General features: G+C 40.3%; 1 protein-coding gene across 4 annotated transcripts in view; it reads right to left on the reverse strand.

The window, feature by feature from the left end:
- Nucleotides 1–689: 689 nt before the first annotated feature.
- Nucleotides 690–26,283, reverse strand: part of nr3c2 (nuclear receptor subfamily 3, group C, member 2) — a 314,785-nt gene continuing 289,191 nt past the window's right edge. For all 4 annotated transcript variants that reach the window (XM_060827287.1, XM_060827277.1, XM_060827295.1 and 1 more), the window contains 2 exons: nt 17,986–18,143; nt 690–2,580 (listed from right to left, as the gene is read on the reverse strand). In XM_060827287.1, coding sequence (XP_060683270.1) covers nt 2,425–2,580; nt 17,986–18,143 — 314 coding nt within the window. In that variant the 3' untranslated portion in view covers nt 690–2,424. The remainder of the gene's footprint in view (nt 2,581–17,985; nt 18,144–26,283) is intronic.

Genomic DNA, 26,283 nt, shown 5'->3' on the forward strand with positions numbered 1-26,283 from the left:
GTATCAATCAATTAATACAAAAACCTGATATCAGTACTTTAAAGATTTCAGTTTTTATCAATGGTATAAATTTAATTTTAAATGATTAAGAAGTAGTAAAAATGCTAGCTAACAGGTCTATGTTGCTTTTAAACGATAAAGCATGAGAATTGCACAAGAAAATTTATCATTTGCTTCTCGTTCTCTGTACAGTCTTCTGCTTTCTTTGATGATCAAACTAAATCAGGAAGTAAGTGATAAAGCATAAAGCAATTGATGTGTGGTGTGTGGAATATTTAGTCAGAATTCCAAGTCCATTAACACAACTGTATTTCAGGACACAAGCCTCTATCTTGTATTTGTGCTGTATTTTCCAGCAGTGTGAACTTTGAACTCTGTCACCAATCATCACACTAGGATGTTGATACTGATAAAGTTGCAGAAATGGGAAAATGTCAAACAAGATGATATTTTCACTCATTCAGCAATCAGAATTTCAGTACAAAAAGAGAGAAGTTTTTGACATGTCTGTGCCAGGTCCCCTTTCAGAGAAGTTTAATTTTCCACCTCTTTACTATTTTCCATAAAAAGGGATAATAATTCTTTTTTCAACAACAAGTTGGACATTTATCATTTTGAATAAAAAAAAATTCTTGTGAATCTTCTCTCATGTTGTTGGCGATAATCAACAGCAAAGAACAGACAACTGGTATTTATATAATGTCTTTAATATTGCAAAATGACACAATGTGCTTCTAAGGAGCATTGTCAAACAAAATTTGATACCTAGCAACAAAGAGCAGTTAGTTCATTAATGTCCTACAGGGAAGGAAATCTACCACCCTTACCTGGTCTGGCCTACATGTGACCCCAGTCCCACAATGTGATTGACTCTTAGCTGCTCTCTGGGCAATGGAGGATGGGTGATGAATGCTGGTCTAGCCAGCAACTCCCATGTCCCACAACAGAATAAAGAAAGATAAAAGACAGGTAATGAAGAAAATTTTGAACTGGATCATCTTGAAGGAGCAAAGACAGATTTAGGAAAGGGATTTTAGAATTTGGGGTCTAAGTGGATGAGGCTAAGATCATGAATGTTGGAGTGATGAAAATTTGGGATGAGGCAGGAAAGGAATTAAAAGAAGTGCTGGAGCTGGATGCAGTCAATTTCTTTGTCTGATTTACTGTACTGGTATTTATCCTCTCAGAGAAAGGTTAAGTTACATAATTATCTGGATCCTGATCTTAACTTCCAGGTTACTGCAGGTACCCCAACTGACTGGAAGTCTCAATTGTTCTGGCTCATGCTGCTCTGAAACAAAATTGCCTAATTGGTCAAGGCTAAGAACAGTTTAGGAAGGCTTTAGAAACCATAATGTGTCCCTTGTATCCAGCTGACAGGCTGGAAATAGCCACTTATGAGAACAAAGGCTTTTTGTTATGTTAATGTGTACTGATTATAATTCTCCCATCCAGCAATTGACTCAATAACAATGAAAAAGACATTAAAAAGTGGAACTAGTAATTTAATCATCATATATTTAATATTCTTTGCTGACACAAATGTAGATGCTTAAGTGCTTCCATGGAAATATAAATCAACTTATTTAGAACTATTTTATAATTCTGCATATCATTTGGCTAAGTACAGTGTATGGATTACCAAAAGTGCTACATCAGGACTCCAACAGCATAATATACAGAAACTTTATAGCAAAGCACAGAAAATTATTAGACAATTCTAAAAAGGTTGGAAAGAACCTAGGATTATCAGGGTATGGTTCCACCCTACTACTTGATTTATTTATTGGAAAGTTGTAAGAAAAGTCAGCTATATGCACCTTTTTGCCATTTTATCCAGTACTTCCCTATTGCTACGGCACAAAACAACAGGATGGAACTTGAAAAGCCTCCTAACAGCGCAGCAAGAGCGATATTGTTACAAAGCAAAAGACACTAGTGACGGGCAAAGGGGAAAAATTAATTAACATAAAATTAATTACAAAATAGAAGAAATATTTAATATAAGTCAGCTAGTATATCTGTGGTTTATTTACAGCAAATGCTGTAAAATGGTTAAATTAGATATGATACTAAAAAGGCACAGCTTTCCCTTTCTTAAATACACTGTAAACGTCAGATGTTTATGCATGCAGAAACATTTCACTTTACAAAAAAATTACCTTTAGAAAAGAGACTGTATTACAATTTTTCCTGCCAAAATATATTTCTTTCAAAAAATACTTTTCCCCGGCCTCCTTTTAACCTTTGAACATATCCATTTTCATCTAATTAATACAGTTCCATGTTATATCAGTCCCAAACCTTCATTAAGCATTTCTTTAGTGTGTAGCGACGTACAGGACACCAAGCCTGCTAAAATAATTTTTAAAGCCAGCAAAACATGAGGAGGAAAATTTAAGGCAAAGTTCAACTTTAAAAGGATCACTTCTTGTGAAAAAGAAGGGATTTGGTCATTCCTGCTGTAACCTCTGGCAACTGGTCATTGATGATCTCCACCAGCATATCCGGGAACTCAATTTTCAGTGCCTTTGATTCCACAAATGTATAGAAACAGAACTGCAGTAGCCCACTGACCAGCTGTAGGGAAAAGATGTGCAGAATTAGAAACAGAGTCTGAGATTTCTACATTTGTGTCACTATTTTTAAAAATAAGCTGGCACTTCCCTTGGTGTCTTGGTTTTTCTGAACTTTATTAGTTCAACTCTCAAGAACAGAAAATATCACAGCTATCCATTTAGCGTCCCTGAATCATAATGCTTAATAACTCTTCTATTGGTTTTCTTACTGCGGTGTGATGCACAACTGGGGCCATAAGTGGCCTGCACTACTGAAAACAACACTTGCAGTACAATAGCCTTCGAACAGCACCTACAGTCATCAGTGACACAACCATGATCTTGGCTGCTGCTTTTTATATTTTCTTAGAACAATACAGCACAAAACAACTTGCAATTTGACTGTGTGTTGGCTCTTTGAAAGACCAGTTGAATCAGTTCCACTTCCAGCTCAGAGAATTGTTCATCACCTAGCCGAAACCCATCTTTTGTTAAGTTGAAAAATCCTGCCTGACGTGGTAAGGGACAAAGTATCTGCCTGTCCCTTTGGAAACCAGTCCTATCAAGTTTGGTGGGTATTGGGGATTTGCCAATAGTGGGAGTTCCAACTTCCTCTGCCTATAAGAAACGTGGCACAAAATGGAAGCTTGCATGGTCTGGCAAATGAGATGTTCTCCAGAAGATAAGTCCAACTAGCCGTTTGGCCAGCTGCCTGTATATGAGAAATAAAAATTGAGAGAATTGCTGTTATATGCAGGAATGGGGGTAATGTGGCCAAAAAACATGCAAAACAAGAGCAAATAGGAATGGGAATTAAATGCTGGCCTTGCCAGGGACACCTACTTTCCATCATTGAATAGACAGTGGTTTCTGAGGGGCAAGTGGCAGAATACTAGCAACATTGGTTCATGGGTGCCCAAATCACTCTACGAGCGATGAAGGAATTTGCTGGTCCCATCATAATTTGAGAGCCTAAAATGTCCAATTTTCACAAATTTCCATTATAAACAGCTCTTACAAGGAGGGTGACCTACTTCTACCTCTCTTCCAATGTGACTCAATGGTGGCTCCTGGTGAGGTGTTGTATGGTAAATTTGTGCCCTTAGGGGAAGCTATGAGCTAATAACAAAGCTCAGCATCTCAGCAAAAAAAGTAGTGTAATTTTAAAATTGTTACCACACTGAAGTAGCTGCCAGTTTCAGTTTTGTCAAGAAACCCAATGTAATTCAATACCGTGCCATTCCCTGCCATTCAAAAAGAAGATGATATAGTTACTGTTGATGTTAATTGCTTTTTATATTTTTTACTATACCTCTGGAAGTGGTTCTCAGGGTATTTGACATTTGAAATACTATTCCTAAACTATTGTGCAAACTCTTCCTAGCTGAGAGGCTGGCTTGTCCATTTTTGGAGTGCAACCATGCAAAAATTACAATCTACAAGATGACAGTTTGTGTCTAACAAATATCAAACTAACAGCAACATTAAAATCTAATTTCTAACTAAATTGTACTGCAAGTTGAGACTCAGGAAGCAGCAGGATATATATATCTATAGGGGCTCATGCTATCACAAAACTACAGGAGAACATCACATAACTGATAATAACTTGTCTCATGAAGCACCGGTTCCAGAAACACAAAGAAACCAACTGCTTGTCAGGTTTTCTATGACCATCAATGTAAGTCTACATTTGACTGACACCATGAGGTGTCTCATGACATCTGCACATACTCTGGTGCTCTACGAAACTCAACTCTCAATATTACCTATTTTATACTGACGTGGAGGTGCCGGTGTTGGACTTGAGTGGACAAAGTTAAAAACCGCACAACACCAGGTTATAGCCCAACAGGTTTATTTGGAAGTACTAGCTTTCAGCGTGCTCCTCCTTCATCAGGTAGCTAGTGTAGCAGGATCATAGAACACAGAACTTAACAGCAATCTAGGTTTGTTCAATATATTGCATCAGTTGTATGACATTGTGGTCTTTTGCTTTAAGTCTTTCATCTGTTAGGATGGGTTGCAGGCTTTGATTCATTAATATGTAAATCCCAGAACTCCTTTCAAGTCACATTCCCAAGATAAGTTCAGGTTTTATCAAAAAAAACTTACATCTCAGCTCAGACAATGCAGTAAAGGTGTGAGGTTTGAGTCTGTCTGGATCCCAAACTTGAGTCAGACTGGTTCTATTTCCAAAGTAGGAATTTATAAAATATCACACAGATTGACTGCCTACAGATTGTGTGCTTTTTGAACAAAATAGAATTATCTTCAAATAAAATTCTGTGAATGCAATTTCACCCTATAGACTCATACATGTGTGTGCATGCATTTGTGGAATTGTATTTGCAGACATATTCTATTTTGTTCAAAAAGCACACAATTGTGGGCAGTCAATCCGTGTGACATTTTATAAATTTCTATTTTGGAAGTAGAACCAGTCTGACTCATGATCTGAATACAGACAGACTCTAACCTCACACCTTCAATACACTGTCGGAGCTGAGATGTCACCTTTTTTTATACAACCTTAAGTCATCTCGGGAATGAGTTGAAAGTAGTTCTGGGATTTGCATATTAATGAATTGAAATCTGCAACCCACTCTAACAGATGAAAGACTTAACAGCAATCCAGGTTTGTTCAATATATCATTTCAATTGCTTGACATTGTAATCTTTTGCTTTAAATTCTGTGTTCTATGATTCTGCCCCATTAGCCACCTTATGAAGGAGCAGCACTCCGAAAGCTAGTACCTCCAAATAAACCTGTTGGACTATAACCTGGTGTTGTGTGATTTTTATCTATTTTGTAGTTAGTAGTTTTTCAGTGTACCAGGTACAGTTGTGCTTGCTGGTTCAGAATAGTTAAGGAAAAGCTCAGCTGAAGATCTCCCAAATTATTGCCATACTTGGGCAATGGCTAATGCTTTTGAGTTGTTTCTACTATTTCTCAGGGGGTCCTGTTAAAATTGTGGTAATAGATTCACAGTGAAACTCCATGTGGAAATTGCTGCTGAAAACACCTGACAGACTGTGATTTGTACAATAAACACTTCAGGAATGGGCAGAAGCCCATCTGAAGATGAGAAAGAGATTCCCGTGCAATCAAAACCAAAAGTTCAATAAATTATTTTAAAACGTCAATTGGATTATGGAGCCAATCCAGCATTATAGACCACTGCATAAAGCCGATTCTTGGTCCCATGCTGTGCACCTGGCAGGACGTGGGCAGAACCTACAGGAAAGCAATCGTGATCCATGATTCCACAGTCATCTCTGTCAAATTCCTGGACCCTGCTGATAGCACTAACAATCAACAAATAGCCAGTGCAGTGAAACTGAGAACACGTTTCAATTCTATTCCCTTACTCACAAATTGTAACTACGGTTATGGCTAAATTCTGCAGGTAAGGTTGACAACAAGACTTTCTCCTTGTGCTCCCGCAAGGAGGTTGAACAATTCATCAACTTCACCAACACATTCCAGCTGACCTTAAATTTACCTGGACCATCTCTGACACCTTCCTCCCCTTCCTGGACCTCTCCATCTCCATTAATGACGACCAACTTGACACTGATATTTTTCACAAACCCACCGACTCCCACAGCTACCTGGATTACACCTCTTCCCATCCTACCTCTTGCAAAAATGCCATCCCGTATTCCCAATTCCTCCGCCGTATCTGCTCCCAGGAGGACCAGTTCCATCATTGAACACACCAGATAGCCTCCTTCTTTAGAGACCGCAACTTCCCTTCCCACACAGTTAAAGATGCCCTCCAACGCATCTCGTCCACATCCCGCACCTCCATCCTCAGACCCCACCCCTCCAACCGTAACAAGGACAGAACGCCCCTTGTGCTCACCTTCCACAATACAAACCTTTGAATAAACCAAATCATCCGCCAACATTTCCGCCACCTCCAAAAAGACCCCATCACCAGGGATATATTTCCCTCCCCACCCCTTTCCGCCTTCCGCAAAGACCATTCCCTCCGTGACTACCTGGTCAGGTCCACGCTCCCCCCTACAACCCACCCTCCCATCCTGTCACTTTCCCCTGCCACCGCAGGAACTGTAAAACCTGTGCTCACATCTCCTCCCTCACCTCTATCCAAAGCCCTAAAGGAGCCTTCCACATCCATCAAAGTTTTACCTGCACATCCACCAATATCATTTATTGTATCTGTTGCTCCCGATGCGGTCTCCTCTACATTGGGGAGACTGGGCGCCTCCTAGCAGAGCGCTTTAGGGAACATCTCCGGGACACCTGCACCAATCAACCACACCGCCCCGTGGCCCAACATTTCAACTCCCCCTCCCACTCTGCCGAGGACATGGAGGTCCTGGGCCTCCTTCACCACCGTTCCCTCACCACCAGACACCTGGAAGAAGAACGCCTCATTTTCCGCCTCAGAACACTTCAATCCCCGGGCATCAATGTGGACTTCAACAGTTTCCTCATTTCCCCTTTCACCACCTCACTCTAGTTCCAAACTTCCAGCTCAGCACTGTCCCCATGACTTGTCCTACCTGCCTATCTTCTTTTCCACCTATCCACTCCACCCTCTCCTCCCTGACCTATCACCTTCATCCTCTCTCCCGCTCACCCATTGTACTCTATGCAACTTTCTCCCCACCCCCACCCTCCTCTAGCTGATCTCTCCACGCTTCAGGCTCAGTGCCTTTATTCCTGATGAAGGGCTTTTGCCCAAAACGTCGATTTCGCTGCACTTTGGATGCTGCCTGAACTGCTGTGCTCTTCCAGCACCAATGATCCAGAACAACACTTTCTGTTCCTTTCCTCGGTAAAAGATTATTATTATGCATCATTGGCAGTCCAGCAGGGAGCAGTGTGGTGACAGTGCGCTTTCAGCAGCTGATTTAAGAGTTAGTATTACTGAAAATTTTGTCAACAACCAAAACAGATTGCAAGAGGAAATTAGTTTTTGGCCTCACATTTAAGTGAAGTTTGGTTGTCCTTAAATTTGGTTATTCAAATTTAAAGTGTGTTTATTCCCTTTCAATATAGATTCCAAGCAGAATCATATCTTTTGGGAACGTTTAACTAAATTGTAGAAAATAGGAGTATTTTTGTTGCCACACCAGAATGCAACTATTAGTTGTGCCTATTTAAAGATGCGAGAAGGGCTCAAGAACCAAAAGCAATCTACCCGACTGCATTTACATTTTATATAATAAGTTGTTTTCAGGTGTTAACTGATTTCATAGGGAAGGAATGCAACAAAAATCAAAAGGTATCACACATCATGGCGATTATTAGTTTGCAGAAACTCACATGGCAAAGGCTGCTCGATATGATTATCAGTGGAAATTTCTAATTATATCACACAATCAATTGACACAACTGATTTGTTATAATTTTTGAATGAAATCACCTTGTGTAATATTAATAACCAAATGTGTGATAAAATGGTGTTAATTTCACATAAATAAATTTCTTTCAATTGAGTAGATAAAAGCTGCAAAATCTAATTCGGTGGTACTCATAATTTTGGTGTTACAGACATCACTTTTCAGACACAGAAGGGTCTGAGGTAATGTGCTGGTGCTCCCCACAACAAACACAATTTTGGTAATATATCTGATATATGCAGAGCAGGCAAATCAGAATGTCAGTAAGCTTTTAGGACTAATTTGACTCTACTGATGCAATTTTTGACATGAATGATCCAATTAATGCATTTTCTTGAGGTAGTTAATCATGCATTCGATGATAAGAAGGAACCCTGCTAGTTAAATCTAAAGCAATCATTGGCTACTAACATTGGTCAGTTGATGATTGATTTCTACTGCCTGTTGTTGAGTTGGTCAAAGTGTTTGCAGGATTATATTGATGTTAAAAGTTAGTGAACTCTACAGCGAGTGGTGTGTTACATGCTGAACATCTTCATTCTTAATTAAAAGGTATGATGAAAGATGTATGACCATTTAGGATTTGAATTTTAGAATTGTGCCAGATATATTTTTGACAGTTCTATTTTTTTAAATGGTCAGGAAGTCATTTGACAGTCACGCCCCAGAATTCACATAGCTTCAGTCAAGTGCCTGGCAGGACACCTGTGGTGTAAATGAATGGAATGTTTATTTTGCTGAGTTTACAACAAACCAAAGGGCATCTCCACTTAACTTCTGACTTCAATTTAGAAGAATCATGAATTCAGTTCAGGAGGGAGAATAGTTTGCTTCTTGCAGGAGAATCAAGTTTTAGTCTGTGGGAAGCAGCCACTTCAGCCAAAGTACTTTGAATTCATGAAGCTTCTAAACTGTAAGGGTTTGTAGTTTTCGCATTGTTGGAACTGAAAAAGAATAGGCTGTTGAACTGAGAAAAAATCATGCCAGGACACCCCAAATGAATCAAAACATGTTTGAGCACTGCAAAGAAAAAGAAATGGGAAGTGTCAGTTAAGTAAGCTATTAACAATTGACTTCGGAGTGATAGTTCTCTGGGATTGAATATTTGTAAAATGATTGTAGAATATAGAACTGTGCAGCATCGAAGCGGGCCTTTCAGCCCATGATCTTGTGCCAAACATGATGCCAAATTAGATTAATCTCTTCTGCGGGCCCTTTATTCATATCCCTTCATTCTTTACAAATTCATGGGCTTATCTAAAAGTCCCTTAAATGTACCTATTGTATCTGCCTCTACCATCATCCCTGGCAGCAGGTTCCAGACTCCTACCAGTCTCTGTATAAAAATCTTGCCGCTCACATTTCCTTTGAACTTTCCCCCTCTCATGCCCCATAGTATTAGATATTTCAACTCTGGGAAAAAAAATGTTCTCACCATCAACCCTGCAAATGCATGTTATACTTTTATAGACTTTTATCAAGTCTCCCCTCAGCATCTGCCATTCCAGAGAAAACAACCCAAGTTTTTCTAGCCTCTCCTTATAGCTCATAACCTCTAATCCAGGCAACATCCTGACAAACCTCTTCTGTACCCTTTCCAAAGCCTCTACATCCTTCCTGTATTGTGGCAACCAGAACTGAACACAACACTCTAAGTGTGGCCTAACCAAAGACTTATAAAGCTGCAACATGACATCCGGACTCTTGTACTCAATTCTATGACTAATAAAGGTGAGTGTGCCATATGCCTTATTTACCACCCTATCTACTTGCATGGCCACTTTCAGGGAGCTATGGACTTGAACCCCAAAATCCCTCTGTACATCAATGCTGTTCAGGGTCCTGCCATTAACTGTCTCCTTTTTTTTTAAACATTTGATCTCCTAAAGTACAGAACCTCACACTCACCTGGATTAAATGCCATCTGCCATTTCTCCATCCATACGTGCAACTGATCTATATTCAGCTGTATCCTTTGACAACCTACACTATTTTCAATTCCACAGATCTTTGTATCATCCGCAAACATACTAACCCATCCATCCACATTTTCATTCAAGTCACTTCTATATATCACAAACAGCAGAGGTCCCAGTATGGGTCCCTGTGGGACACCACTAGTCACAGACCTGCAGCCAGAAAAACATTCTTCCATCACTACGTTCTGCCTTCTACGAGCAAGTCAATTCTGATTCCATGTGGCCAAGTCATCGTGGATTCCAAGAATCTTAATTTTCTGGATGAGCCTACCATGAGGGACATCGTTAAAAACCTTACTAAAAACCATGTAGACACTGCCCTACCCTCATCGGTCACCTTTGTTACCTCCTCGGAAAATCCAATCAAGTTAGTAAGACATGGTCTGCCCCACACAAAGCGATGCTGACTGTCCTTAAGAATTCTCTCCAATAGCTTCCCAATTACCGCTGCGAGACTCATCAGTCTATAGTTTCCTGAATTATCCTGATTTCCCTTCTTGAACAGAGGAACAACATTAGCTACTCATCAGTCATCCGGGACCTTTCCAGTGGCTAGCAAGGATACAAAGATCTTGGTTCAGGCCCCAGCAATTTATTCTCTTGCCTCTCCCAATATCCTGGGGTAGATACCATTGGGCCCTGAAGTCTTCTACACCTTAATGATTTTCAAAAGATCCAACACCATTTCTTTCTTGAACTCAAAAGGTCATAGCATATTAGCATGCTCCATATAAATCTCACTACCCTCCATATCCTTCTCTTGGGTGAATATTGATGCAAAGTACTCATTAGGTTCCTTTGCCTCCAAGCACAAGTTCCCTCCTTTACCTCGGAGTGGTCCTACCTTCTCTAGAGTTATCCTCTTACTTTTAATGTATGTATATAATGCCTTGGGATTCTCTTTAACTCTTCATGGCCCCTTCTTGCTCTTCTAATTCTCTGTTTGAGTTATTTCCTGCTTTGTTTATATTCCTCACAGGCCCTGTCTGATTTTTGCTTCCTAAAGCCTTACATATGCTTCTTTTTTTCTGTTTGACTAAATTCACAACCTCCTTCATTATCCAGAGTCCTTGTCTTTCCTCCTTACTGGAACATGCCGGTCCTGAACTCTGATCAGTAGGCTTTTAAACAACTCCCACATGTCAAATATAGACTTACCTGATAACAGCTCTGCCCAATCAACTTTCCACAGCTCCTGCCTAATACTTATGTAATTTGCCCTCCCGCAATTTAGTACATTCCTGCAAGGTCCTGACCTATCCTTATTCATAGTTATCTTAAACTTAAAGAGTTTTGATCACTGTTTCCAAAATGCTCTCCCACTGAAATTTCAGTCACCTGGCTAGGCTCATTGGCCAATACAAGGTCAGCATGGCCCTTTGTCCATTTGGACTATCCATATATTCTTTCAAAAAACCCTTCTGGATGCACTTAGACAGGGTAGAGTTTGTTAAGTCTCTTGGTCTAAGGGTGTCCCAGTCTTATATTGAGGAAGTTGAAGTTATCAATATGACAACCCTGTTGTTATTGCATGTTTCCATAATTGGCTGACATATTTGTTCCTCAATGTCTCGGTGGCTGTTCAGTGGCCTATAGTATAACCCTATCAGAGTGACTGCACCCATCTTATTTTTGAGTACTCTCCATATTGCCTCAGTGTATGAGCCTACAGTATATCCTCTCTGAGTGCAGATGTAAGATTCTCCCTAATTAATAATGCAACTCCTCCACCTCTTTTACCTTCCTCTTTATGCATCCAAAACAACAAAACCCTGGAAAGTAGAGCAGCCAATCCTGTCCCTCTCTCAACCATGCCTCTGTAATGGCTACATCATAGTCCCAGGTAATGATCCAGGCTCTAAGCTCATCTGCCTTTTCTACAATACTCCTTGCATTGAAATAAGCATACTTTAGCCCATTAGTACCATTGTGTTCATTTACCTGTCCTTCCTTTCTGTCTTACTGGTGCAAATATCTACGTTCCCCTCAATCCCTTCATTGTCAACATGCTGCTCTGGTTCCCAGCTCCTGGCCTGTCTAGTTTAAGCCCTCCTGAGTAGCACTAGTGAACATCTGCGTGGGGATATTGGCTCCCCTCAAGTTTAAATGTAACCCATCCTTCTCATAAAGGTTACCTCTGCCTCAGCAGAGGTGCCAATAATCCAAGAACCTTAAACCCTGCCCCTGCACCCTTTCCTTAGCCTTGCATTCATCTCTCCTATCTTTATATTCCTTGCCTCACTAGCACATGGCACTGGTAGTAACCCAGAGATTACTACTCTCAAGGTCCTGCTTTTCAGCCTCTTTCTGAACTCCCTGTACTCACTCTGCAGGACCTCTTACTACCTATGTCATTGGTACTAATGTGCACAATGACCTCTGGCTGCTCACCTTCCCCCTTAAGAATTTCACCTTAAGAACTGCTCAGAGACATCCTTGATCTGGTACTAGAGGGGTAACACACCATCCTGGAATCTTGAACACGGCCACAGAAATGCAACACTGTGCCCTTAACTAGCAAGTCTCCTATCAATATCGCTTGCTTGGACTTTGTCCAACCCGGCACTACAGCAGAGCCAGTTGAGGTGCCACAGGCCTGGCTGCTGCTTTTATAATACCCTGAGGTGCTTACCCTACAACAGTATTCAAAACGGTATACTTGTAAGACAGGGAATAGCCACAGGAGACTCCTGCACTACCTGCCTACCTCTCCAGGCAGTCACCCATCTACCTGACTGAACCTGTGGGAAACTGAGGGAATGAATGATTTTTATTGTCTACAGTGAGAAAAAACAGTAAAATACAGTGAAAAGCTTTTCCATTGTCACCACAATATGGTGCCATTTCAAATAGTTTTAGGAAAACAGATATAGAACGATACAGCTTAAAGAGAGTCTATCAGTCCTGAACCAGCTCATCATCAACAACGCCTTTGTGTCGTCATTCCTCCAAAGCCTCACTGCCATCTACCCTGGACCCAACTAATGTTGAAGTCACCATCTCAAAAATGCCATGTTATGACATTGGGCCCATTCTTCACAGCCACCACCTTATCACCATTTGGTCTGGACTCTCCAACGTCACAGACGCATCTCTCACTGCTGGACTCACCTTGTTGATTTTGCTATGATCACCTGGCCACCACTTTGCCACCTGGGTCCAACCAATGACGAAATTGTCAATCCTGAGGCGCCATCTTTCACCACTGGGCCTGACTTGCCAATGTTATCTCCGTCAGTGTAGCAGCTACTGATTCTGATGCCAAATCCCATGCTTGCTCTAGAATTTTTGCTTCAAATTTAGCCACTGGTGAAGTTCCAGAAGAGTGACTAATGTTGTTCCATTGTTAAAGAAAGGTAGCAAAGACAAGCCAGGGAACTACAGGCCAGTGAGCCTGGCATCAGTGGTAGGCAACTTGTTGGAGAGGATACTGAAGGTCAGGATTAACCAACATTTGGAAAACCAAGATCTGATTATGAATAGTCAACATGGATTTGTGCACAGGAAGTCATGTCTGACAAATCTTTTAGATATTAGGTTACACGTGTAAAAGTCGTTGCTGAGGTCGCACTTAGATATTGGTCATCCTCCTACAGGAAAGACACAGTTAAACTGGAAAGAATGCAAAGAATATTCATGAGGATGTTGCCAGGACTAGTCGGCCTGAGTTATAGGGAGAGGTTGGCCAGGGTAGGAGTTTATTCATCGGAATATAGGAGAATGAGGGGTGACCTTATTGAAGTGTATAAAATCAGGAGGGGTTGGATAGGATGAACGCATTTTTCCAGGGATGGGGAATTGAAACTAGAGGGCATAGGTTTAAGGTGAGACGGGAAAGATTTAAGAAGGACCTGAGAGGCAACTTCACACAGAGAGTGGAGCGTTTATGGAATAGGCTGCCACAGAAAGTGGTTGAGACAGGCACAATTGTAACATTTAAAATGTACATGGACGGGAAGGGTTTAGAGGGATATAGACCAAATGCAGGCAATTGGAACGAGCTGAGAGGGCACCACAGTTAACATGGACCAGTTTGCGTTGAAGGGCCAGTTTCCATGCTGTATTACTTTATGACTCTACGGTTAATTCCTTGAGACCTGCAGAACATTCTGGTCCAGAAAACCCGACTTCAGACCACATCATTCAGCTTGGATGGCAGCCGCCTGCATTTAGCTCTTTGCCCTATCTAAAGGCCATTTGTGCCTTTTGTTTCATGAAATGCAGATCCTACCTCTCAACTAAGCCTCTGTGCAGTTTCAGTATCTGAGCTGATAGCCACAAAAGTGTGCATGAGTAATGTTATTCCTTCTTCAGCCCTGTTTGTTTGGTCTTTGTCCTTAACCACTGCGTGATCAGGTTAGTTTTTGGCTGCCTGGAAGGAGGAAGCCAAAGACTTGAATTCTGTTGTTGTTGGTGATGACAATGATGGACGTGGTGGGGAGGGTAGTATATCATAGATAAATGCTCAGTCTCAATGCTGACCACGGCCCTCACAATGGTTGTTATGATAATTGGTAACCATCATCTCCTCCGCGTAGGTAAGGACATGCAGCTGTCTACTGCTCTTGTGGTGGCTAGATACAAGATGTGAGTTAAGTGGTACAGATTGTTGAAATCAGTATTTAAACATGCATTTGCGCAACTCAACCATTCAATACTGAACTTCATGCAGCACTGCACCAAGGTACAGGGAACTAGATTCCTGGCGCTGACCAAAACAGCCACCTGGTCCCAGAGCCTTCTTGTCAGGACAGCCTCCTGTGGTAAAATGGAATCATTCCTCCTCAGCAGCTCCTTCACAAGATTTCCAGTGTAGTACCAGAAAATCTGGATGACCAACCTTGCCATGATTCAGTGTTTTTTTTAATACAGAGCTCTGCTCTATGAATGCAAGCAGAAATAACCTGCTCTTTAGTTGGTGAAGGCTGGCTTAAGTCCCAGTCTTTCACGGTTTGATCAGATAGGCAGTCACTCAACAATAACTTAGTTCTGGCTGCATGTTCCAATAATACATGTTTGCATGCTGCCTTCATCAGTTACATGTAAGTTAATTGCATATTGGGGTTTGCTTGCCCCTTTTCTGGCCTTGTCAAATTTTGTAACCAGAGTTTTACGGAAAATGACAAATTTTAATCTAGCTTTTGATTTAACTCTGTCGTAATAATCAAACGATTTTGAGAAAATTAGATTCTGTTGTGTTGACTAGGTTTTTTTTACACTGCCTGTAGTTTGGAGTTTTCTGACTCACTGGAACAAAAACATTTCTGTACAGTACATGAAACGAGACATTTAATGTTGAAATTGGTTAACATTTTTCTTGCAAATATTCATCATGTTAACTTCAATCTATGTTTGCATTCCTTTTTCACAGACAGTTTCCACAGTGATTGTTGAGAATACATGTTCAGTTTGTGAATTTTGACCAATTCGACTTCAGTTGCATGTAAAAGCTCATTCTTTCCAATTCAATTCGAACTTATGATATCTAGACCTAACGTGAAGATTGGTTGTATTATGCCAGAGCAGGGTAATAGGTGATGGAAAGTGCATTATGCAACAGAATCAACTCCAATAGGGAGCCACCCTGCCACATTCAGCCAAGATCCAAATATCACATCTCAAAATATTTTTTTTGTTTTAGAAATTAAGGTTTCTATCCAAAATATGACACCTCAGAAACAATTCTAAAATTGGGGGATAATGTTTTCAAACTGCTCCACACTGTAATGTTTAGGATGTTTGCCTGAATCTATGAAAAGACACAAAGAAATCATGATAATGTTATTGTGAAGTTGGGTAGAATAATTGTAGATTGGGAGATAGGAAGTTAGAATTGGGTGTGTGTAAAATTGTAAAATGCTAGGAGGGGAAGCATTGCATGGTCTCTTTAAAAGATGGTGTTTTTTGAATGTGTAAAGATTAAAATGGATGTCTGTGAGCAGCAGGTTAGGCGTGTGCTGGTGCACAGAGTCCAAAACTGCAACATTGTACTGTCTTTCAATACAAGCTAGTAGGTCAAGCAGTGGTTTTTATTGAGACAACAGGTTTTTTGAATTTAGCCACTCAGTTTGAACCAGGCACTTAGATACTAAAAATCAATTAAATTTAAATCTGATGGTTTTACAACATAGGACCAATCCTACTGTAAGAAATATTGATATGTTATCAAGGGTATACAAGGAGGCAGTTTGACAAGATCCCAGGGTGAACTGCCATTTGCCAGAGCGAACAGCCCTCAGTGCTCTCTCTCTCTCTGTCAATTTCGAGAGACTAGTTTTTTTTGGTATATGAGTGGGAATTGTACTTATTGGAACAGCATACCAATTTGTTTTATTCAGGAATAGTTTGTAGTTAGATGAGATTTATTCGGTTTGTTAATTGTTTAGTTAATTTGTTCATTGTTAGAGTTAGATAAATAAGTTATTACTTGTTGATTTTGAAGTGAGTATTCTTGGGGGAGGTGGGGGGGGTCAATCTCCACTTTATAACAATGTGCGCATTGTGAGTAGCTAAAAGGTGCAAAGGGACATCATAGTTAGTCAGTTCTGTCAGCAACAATCTTGAGGACAAACACCAAAATGCTGTAAAGCTCAGAATGAACAAAAGCTCAGGCAACAAAAATGTTCCTGCCTGTCCTTTTACTACCCAAACAATATGTTTGCCTTTTCACCTCCTCTGTGCAGGAAGCCAGGTAACAAAATATGTAGATTCATTATGCCAATTGTCAAACATCAGGCCAAGTGATCACAGTCTAACAAGAAAACTGAACACAAACCAGGCAAGGGATTTCATGAGCCAGTGATTATTAATACATCTTTTAGTGAAAATATTGATGTTGTCTCATGAGGATCTCTAAAAGCCACTTACTGCTTAAAGATTTTTGCTTTATTCACTGACGCTGTTCTTTAAATAGTCATGACTGATGTTGCAAGAAGCCATCACTTGATAATTTGGCCACCAAGGGCAATTTAAAACCAATTTATTTTGAACAACTTATGACAATGTAAAAGACTGTATTTTGATTTTCTGTATTTTTGACTGTGTACTGAATTGGGAAAAGAACTGTTTTAAAAACGAAAAAGATTGAAGGATTGCTTCACTTTTTAAAAACAAGTAACCTGACATCATTGTAAGTATTGTTTACATAGCTGTTTGTTCAAGCTGAGGTGGAAACTGGTTTGCAGATTAGCTGAAACGAAGAGGTGAGTATGAATAAAGCTATGGATAAAGCTTTGGCTGGCAGTAAGTAACTGACTGGTCTTGCACCAGTGACCAGTTATCAATGACACAGGCCTTCTGCCTATCAACATCAATGTGATTGGCTCACAGTTAGCCAAACAGCTTGGAGGTATGAATGTTTTAGCAGAAACCATAAGATCTCCATAGCACAAAAAGTTGTTTGTGCTCTGCATTAAAAAGCATTTCAAGTTAGCCAGTTTATTTCCACCTTTTGGTTGCTCTAAGATGTGACTTTTAATTCACAAGTCCAAGATCTTTATAAATGGGAACCAGTTACCCTGTGCCTCCTGCAAACTGATTGAAGTATCTGGGGAAGGAACACAGACAGGCAGCTTTCTGATGAGGACAAGAATTATCTTAGCAAACTGTGTGAACAGGAACCATTGAACTGCTAGTCTTAATCTTTCCCTCTGTCTGTTAGAGGTCTGTTTGTATGTATTCATAGAAAGGAGTTTATACTGAGGCTAGGGTTTTAACTCTTAGTTATTATGTCAATAGCTTGTAACTGTTTATGTGTCATAAATAGTCATGCTTGTTAAGTAAAAAAAATCTACTTCCTGTTAACCTGGGTCTAAAAGACAAGTAAATTGTGGAATTCTGTGTACTTACTATAATTTCTAAATTTCATAACAATCCCAGGATTAGTTTCATTTTCATTGCGCTATCCCTGCTAGGTGTAACAACTTAGTGATCTAAGATTAAATTTTACTCTCTGTGAATATCTTCTTAATGTTGGTCTCAACATTTGCTGAAAAAACAAAATCTAGCCCAAGGCTCAGAAATGTTTGGTAATATGTATAGTTAGACAGTGATATTTTCTTAAAACTTACCTCATGCATACTGTCAAGGACTTTGGTCAACTGATAAAACCGTTGCCAGTTTTGACCAGAATTATTTTCATTTCTTGCTATAACTCTCCTCAACTCCTTGATATAGTTCAATCTCATTTCGTCAAATGCAGTTTGACTTTTCAGGCCATCTTTTGGAACTGTGTAATGCAAATACAAACATTCTGCCAATTAGTGCAAAATTTTTCAAAAACTTAAAATTCACTTAACTCCTAACAAATCCCATTACATTGCTGCCCCTAGATCAACAAAAAAAACAGGAGGCTAGACACTGAATTTTAATGTTTAAGGTTTTCACTGATCAAACACCAGTGCTGAGTTATTGATTGATGGGGAATTTTCCAGACTATCATGTTTATTTAGACAGTGTAATTCTGTTGCATAATCAAAGATTCTGTGATCCCCTTTTCGATGGTGATTCATTCAGTAGTAACAAGAAGAAATGCAAACTGTTCAGTTTTTAGAGAGATAGATCAGTATAACAGCATCAGACAGATCTTCCAAGAATTTTCTAATACTTCCACAAATTTTCAAAGCAATTTCTAAATCTTGCTTCTAACTTAAAAGATGCAAAAGTGCCAACAATGGGAGACTTCCTAGAATTCTTGATTTATTTTCTCATACGGTAAGCATCCACAACAATGCTCCAAAAGTTCTGAACTGGAATAAATACAGATTTACAAAGGAGTGACTGACAGCTTTATGAATTGATGGAACCCTGACTCTATCACATCTGTCATTTGTTTAACATACCAGGAATCAGCCCTATTGGGATAATATGGGATCCACTCTCATTCCATCAGCAAAAACTAGGAATTGGCCTCTGTCCAATCAGTACAAGCTAGGGATGAATCACCTTTCAGCAGGACAAGTTGGAATGACTCATTGTGCCACCAAGGCATACTGGAACATAGGGATATAACAACAAAGGCAGTCCACGCAGTTCACTATAAGGCCTGTCAACCACACTATTCTGAAATGTAAGGTCATGGTTGGCAGCACTATTCTAAAAGGTTTCACTGCATGAAGACTGCTCTGAAGTGAAAATATGTTCTGAGAAAGCACTTTAAATGGGGAAACATTGCGTATGTACCAGCCTTACACCAGCCTCCATTACGGGTGAATCTATAGCAGTTATTTGGTTGTGCACTGGATAGATTTTCCTTTTACTTTTAGGTTGATTCTAGATCACATTATTTTTTACTTTCATTTTCCCTCCTTTCCTCTCTTCATGATAGAGGTTTGGTATACAAATGCTGGAACTTTCCAGTATCTCATGCTTTTAGCCATTCTTCAAGACAGTAACCACTGACACAGTGTTCCACCACAGAGATCATCACAGTTGATTACAATCCTGTCCTCCTTCATATCTCTGTCAAGGATCACTTGATAATGGTCAAGAGCATGATCAATCTTCTTCTCTGTAATCCAGAGGCAGTGAGGTTAAAATTGTGTCCCAGTTATCTAGCTGTGATCAGCTGGTTGAGGAAACAAAATGAGAACATTTGGACTGCACACCTTAGTGCAAAGGTTTTCACTCATTTTTGATTAAGAATCACAATTCCAAGCAGTGGCTTGCTTGAAGAGTGTCTTCACTTGAACACATTGTCTTTCTTTGTAAATGGTCATAAATTAAGATTTTAAGGAGGAAAAAGTTTAATATAACAGGGCTAACATCTGGTAAACAAAATAACTAATTGTGTAGTGCAGAGCTTTCCATTGTATTAAGTATATTATCTAGGAAATGATCAGCAAATCAAGAAGGGCAACACTGGCATACAAGTTTGCTGAATAGATTAAGTTAGATGAAGATTTAAAGTTGTCAAAGGTCTCCGATTCATTAGTTTTCCAATAGTAATCCTTATAATGATACATGTGGAACAAGAGCATTGCCACAGATTTATTTGGAATAGCCTGTTGCAGTGCTATTGGTTCTCTGCATTATGAGAGTGTTCAGATGAAACTCCCTCACTATATTCAATGTTTTGAGATCATGGAGTAACTTAGCTGTTGTCAGTTCATAGTCGGGTGACTTGAGAAAATTGTAACTCAGTCTGATCACTGCAGAAAATATAAATTTGTAAGGGGGTGGCGGGGGGGGGGGGGGGGGGGAGAGGTGGATGGAGAAAAATTAACGAGGATAGGACTATTGTTAAACAGACACAAAAAATGCTGGTGATAAACAGCAGCTCTAGCAGCTTCTCTGGAGAGAGGGGTGGGGAAAGAGAGAGACACACACAGACAGAGTTAGCATTTTGAGACCACAACAGTCTTTGTCTCTCAGTCATATTGGACTCAAGACATTAACTCTGTTCCTCTCTCCATAGATGCTGCCAGGCCTTCTTCCAACCATTTGTTTCAGATTTCCAGCATTGGCAGTATTTTACATTTTTAATAACATTACTGTTAGACTTAGTAAACCATTACCAAGGTTTGATTTGATTCTGTGCACAATTATCAGAAATGTTATAATTGGGTTCGAGGAGTTTAGGTAATGAAAACGCCACTGCTGTAAGGGTGATTTACTCTCAATTTATGTTTTCCAGATATGATATGATCCAGTATTCATTATTAAACTACAGACAAAATATCTGCTTTGTGACATGTACATTTACCCCATTGCCAAATGTAGGCAGCTGTAATACTTTTCTTTGGATCTAAGTGCAATATATACTGTCCACAGGACTTGAATCTAATGAAATTGAGGATGCTCTGTGATAATATTGATATTGATTTCTAACTGTGCATTTGTGAATTCAGTATCAGTAGCTTTTCAGATTATGTTTTGTATTGGAATTGTTTGAGTTTGAAACACGATGGGCTCAATTTGTTTCCTGCCTGGAAGAAGATCCTGAAGCCCATTTTATAGGGAAAAGGAAAGCAAGCAAGGCGTGTGACAAAAGGACAGCCTGCTGTTACCCATTGCCAACAGTTAAAATCCATTCCTTGTTCTCAACTGGGACATTCCTTAATTCTGTGTTCCTCGCAGAGATTCATGCTTGCAGAATGCAGACTTGGCCAGAGAATTGGGAACCTATCGCCAACCTGCACTCCCCGAATGTACGACTTTTTCTGGGAAATATGGAACTTCTCTTACTAATGAGGTGTTTACAACAGTGAGAGCAAGGAGAAGGGGGAATTATCCAAATTTTCCCTCCTGGAGAAAAGTCTTACTTGCAGCCAGGCTATATTTTGGATGTTTGCTGCTCACCATTTTCTGAGTATAAATTTGTGTTAAAAAAATCACATTGTATCTAATGGTCTTATTAGATGAGGTCATCATCAGTTACTCGGTCAGAAAGCTATCATAAATTCAATTTACTTCTAAACAATCAATCACAACACAAAGATAAATAAATGTAAATGATTGCTTATTCCTATAATCCTCTCCTGGTCTATTTTGCATTTGTTCTGTCGCTCCTCTTCTTTCTATAAACTTTCATCTTGTTCTCCTGCTTCTTGCTTAATCTGCTAGTTTTTCAACAGTTTGCAATCCTGATAAATCTGTCCTTCATGGTTTGCAGTCATTGATCTTCTGCATTTCACATACGGACAGAATATCTGCTTTGTGACATGTACATTTACCCCATTGCCAAATGTAGGCAGCTGTAATTTCTTAGATCCAAAGAAAAGAAAATACAGCTGCCTACATTTGGCAATGGGGTAAAAATGTACATGTCACAAAGCAGATATTCTGTCTGTATGTGAAATGCAGAAGATCAACAGACACATTTCAAGCTTCCTTATGTGTTCTCATGAACATCGACAACTTCCACACAAAAAAATGCACTATTTAGTTTGAGCAGTTTGGTTGTTATGATCATTTGCTTTTGAGGATCAATTTCACAGCCTGTCTGTATCTGATTTGGAGGTGCTGGTGTTAGACTGGGGTGGACAAACTTAAGAATCACACAACACTAGGTTATAGTCCAACAGGTTTATTTGGAGACACTAGCTTTCGAAGCGCTGCTTCTTCATCTGTGCAGTGTGCTAATTTATAGTAGAAGCAGGAGTGTGGTATTGATCAAAATAGTAGAACTATATGTCTAATCATTCTTTATTGTTTGAACATTAACATGCATTATCACAGCTCATTCTCAGTTCATCCACTGTTGTCTAGACCAGAGGAACATTTGATACACTTTATGAGTTTCAGAGTCCAGGATCCCACTTTTGAACAGATCTGCACATTATGGCTTTGGTTCCTATTGTTACACCCATTGCACTTTCTCCGAGTGATCAAGGAGTTTCACTTCACTTTTCCCTGGAGATAGAGTCATAGTGATATACAGCATGGAAACAGACCCTTCGGTCCAACCCGTCCATGCTGACCAGATATCCCAACCCAATCTAGTCCCACCTGCCAGCATCCGGCCCATATCCCTCCAAAACCCTTCCTATTCACATTCCCATCCAAATGCCTCTTAAATGTTGCAATTGTACCAGGATCCACCACATCCTCTGGCAGCTCATTCCATACACATACCACCCTCTGTGTGAAAAAGTTGCCCCTTAGGTCTCTTTTATATGTTTCCCCTCTCATCCTAAATCTATGTCCTCCAGTTCTGGACTCCCCCACCCCAGGGAAAAGACTTTGCCTATTTACAAAATTATGCCCCTCATAATTTTGTAAACCTCTATAAGGTCACCCCTCAGTCTCCGACGCTCCAGAGAAAACAGCCCGAGCCTGTTTATCCTCTCCCTATAGCTCAAATCCTCCGACCCTGGCAACATCCTTGTAAATCTTTTCTGAACCCTTTCCAGTTTCACAACAACTTTCCGATAGGAAGGGGACCAGAGTTGCACGCAATATTCCAACAGTGGCCTAACCAATGTCCTGCACAACCGCAACATGACCTCCCAACACCTGACCAATAAAGGAAAGCATACCAAACGCCTTCTTCACTATCTTACCTACCTGCGACTCCACTTTCAAGGAGCGATGAACCTGCACTCCAAGGTCTCTTTGTTCAGCAACACTCCCTAGGACCTTACTATTAAGTGTATAAGTCCTGCACTGATTTGCTTTCCCAAAATGCAGCACGTCGCATTTATCTGAATTAAACTCCATCTGCCACTTCTCAGCCCATTAGCCCATCTGGTCAAGATCCTGTTGTAATCTGAGGTAAACCCTCTTCGCTGTCCACTACAAATCCAATTTTGATGTCATCTGCAAACTTACTAACTGTACCTCTTATGCTTGTATCCAAATCATTTATGTAAATGACAAAAAGTAGGGGACCCAGCAGCGATGTGGCAGTCCACTGATCATAGGCCTCCAGTCTGAAAAATAACCCTCCACCACCCTCTGTCTTCTACCTTTGAGCTAGTTCTGTATCCAAATAGCTAGTTCTCTCTGTATTCCATGAGATCTAACCTTGCTAATCAGCCTCCCATGGGGAGCCTTACTGAAGTCCATATAGATCACATCTACCGCTCTGCCCTCATCAATCCTCTTTGTTACTTCCTCAAAACACTCAATCAAGTTTGTGAGACATGACTTCCCATGCACAAAACCATGTTGGCTATCCCTAATCAGTCCTTGCCTTTCCAAATGCATGTACATCCTGTCCCTCAGGATTCTCTCCAACAACTTGCCCACCACTGAGGTCAGGCTCACTGGTCTATAGTTCCCTGGTTTGTCCTTACCACCACGTTAGCCAACCTCCAGTCTTCCAGCACCTCACCTGTGACTATCGATGATACAAATATCTCAGCAAGAGGCCCAGCAATCACTTTTCTAGCTTCCCACAGAGTTCTAGAGTACACCTGATCAGGTCCTGGGGATTTATCCACCTTTACCTATCTCAAGACATCCAGTATTCCTCCTCTGTAATATGGACATTTTGCAAAGTGTCACCATCTATTTCTCTACAGTCTATATCTTCCATATCGTTTTCCACAGTAAATACTGATGCAAAATACTCGTTTAGTATCTCCCCCATTTTCTGTGGGTCCACACAAAGGCTGCCTTGCTGATCTTTGAGGGGCCCTATGCTCTCCCTAGTTACCATCATGTATTTGTAAAAACTCTTTGGATTCTCCTTAATTCTATTTGCCAAAATTATCTCATGTCCCCGTTTTGCGCTCCTGATTTTCCTCCCAAGTATACTCCTACTTCCTTTATACTCTTCTAAGGATTCACTCGATCTATCCTGTCTATACCTGACATATGCTTCCTTCATCAAACCCTCAATTTCTCATCCAGCATTCCCTATACCTACCAGTCTTTCCTTTCACCCTGACAGGAATATACTTTCTCTGGATTCTCATTATCTCATTCCTGAAGGCTTCCCATTTTCCAGCTGTCCTTTTACCTGCGAACATCTGCCCTCAATCAGCTTTTGAAAGTTCTTGCCTAATACTGTCAAAATTGGCCTTTCTCCAATTTAGAACTTCAACTTTTAGATCTGGTCTATCCTTTTCCATCACTATTTTAAAACTAATAGAATTATGGTTGCTGGTCCCAAAGTGCTCCCCCACTGACACCTCAGTCACCTGCTCTGCCTTATTTCCCAAGAGTAAGTCAAGTTTTGCACCTTCTGTAGTAGGTACATCCACATACTGAATCAGAAAATTGTCATGTACACACTTAACACATTTCTCTCCATCTAAACCCTTACCACTATGTCAGTCCCAGTCTATGTTTGGAAAGTTAAAATTCCCTACTATAACCACTCTATTTTTCTTGCAGATAGCTGAGATCTCCTTACAAGTTTGTTTCTCAATTTCCCTCTGACTATTACAGGGTCTATAATACAATCCCAATAAGGTTATTATCCCTTTCTTATTTCTCAGTTCCACCCAAATAACTTCCCTGGATGTATTTCCAGGAATATCCTCCCTCAGCACAGCTATAATGCTATTCCTTATCACAAATGCCACTCCCCCTCTCTCTTGCTTCCCTTTTCATCTTTCCTGTAGCATTTGTATCCTGAAACATTAAGCTGCCAGTCCTGCCCATCCCTGAGCAATGTTTCTGTAATTGCTATGAAATCCCAGTCCCATGTTCTTAATCATGCCCTGAGTTCACCTGCCTTCCCTGTTAGGCCCCTTGCATTGAAATAAATGCAGTTAATTTATATGTCCTACCACGTCCCTGGCTGCCCTGACTGTTTGACTCGCTTCTGTTCTCAACTGTACCAGTCTCAGATTGATCTCTTTCCTCACTACCTCCCTGGGTCCCACCCCTCCCACCTTACTAGTTTAAATCCTCCCGAGCAGCTCTAGTAAATCTCCCTGCCAGTATATTAGTCCCCTTCCAATTTTGCTGCAATCTGTCCTTCTTGTACAGGTCACTTCGACCCTGAAAGAGATTCCAATCTTAATACAAATTCAATATAACAGCCAGAGCAATGGCTTCACTAAAAAAAGCTGGTTATATTGTTTAGTACTGGATGAATAGCCAAAAGGAACTTGGCATGTAGGGTATGGAATCGGGATTACAAGTCTCAGGGTGGAGGGTGAATGGGACACAGAAACACAGACCTATGGAGGCATCTCGCCTGGTCCCAGAAGCTCGCCTTGATCCCTCAACATGAACGCAGGGTTGGTAGTGCTGTTTTGGGAGGGGTGGGGGGGGCAACGAGGTTGGAAAGGAAATGGTTGGGAACCACTAAGCCCCAAGAACCATCCCTCTCGAAGCCCTTATCCCAGGTACTGTTTCTTAGGGTCACTGTTTAATTTGCTGGAATCCATTTTCCTTATACTATTTTGAGAATGGTGTCTTAAAACAAGCATGAGGCTCCTGACTTAGTAAAGCACCCAACCATACCTGTGGAAACCTCAGTCCTTCCTAATCCAATTTTGCATTTGTTGTTGTGCTTCATTTGGATATTTTGTGACATGCTCTGAACATACATACAAACATATGAAGTAGGATCAGGAGAAGATTATTTGGCTCCTAAAGCCTGCTCCATCAATCACTAAGATCATGGCTGATTTGATTGTGATCTCAACTCCATTATTCCTACCTTGCTCAGTAACATTTGAGCTCCTTGTTAGTCAAGGTGGACATTTTCCTATTTTATACTCCATCAGTAACTACGTAACCTTACTTAACTGCTTAAATACGTAATCTACTTACATCCTTTTGCAGACTCCTCATGTCCTCTTCACAACCTATTTTCTTATCTATTTTAGTTCATCACGTAATTTAGTAACCATACACTCAGTTCTTTCATCCAGAACATTGATATGAATTGTATCTAGGTGAGGCCCAGCAATAATTCCTATGGCCAACCATTGCGCATTTAAGCCTACTCTCTGTTTCCTGTTTGC

Source organism: Hemiscyllium ocellatum, chromosome 1 (genome assembly GCF_020745735.1).
Source record: "Hemiscyllium ocellatum isolate sHemOce1 chromosome 1, sHemOce1.pat.X.cur, whole genome shotgun sequence".
In the NCBI taxonomy this organism is placed as follows: domain Eukaryota; kingdom Metazoa; phylum Chordata; class Chondrichthyes; order Orectolobiformes; family Hemiscylliidae; genus Hemiscyllium; species Hemiscyllium ocellatum.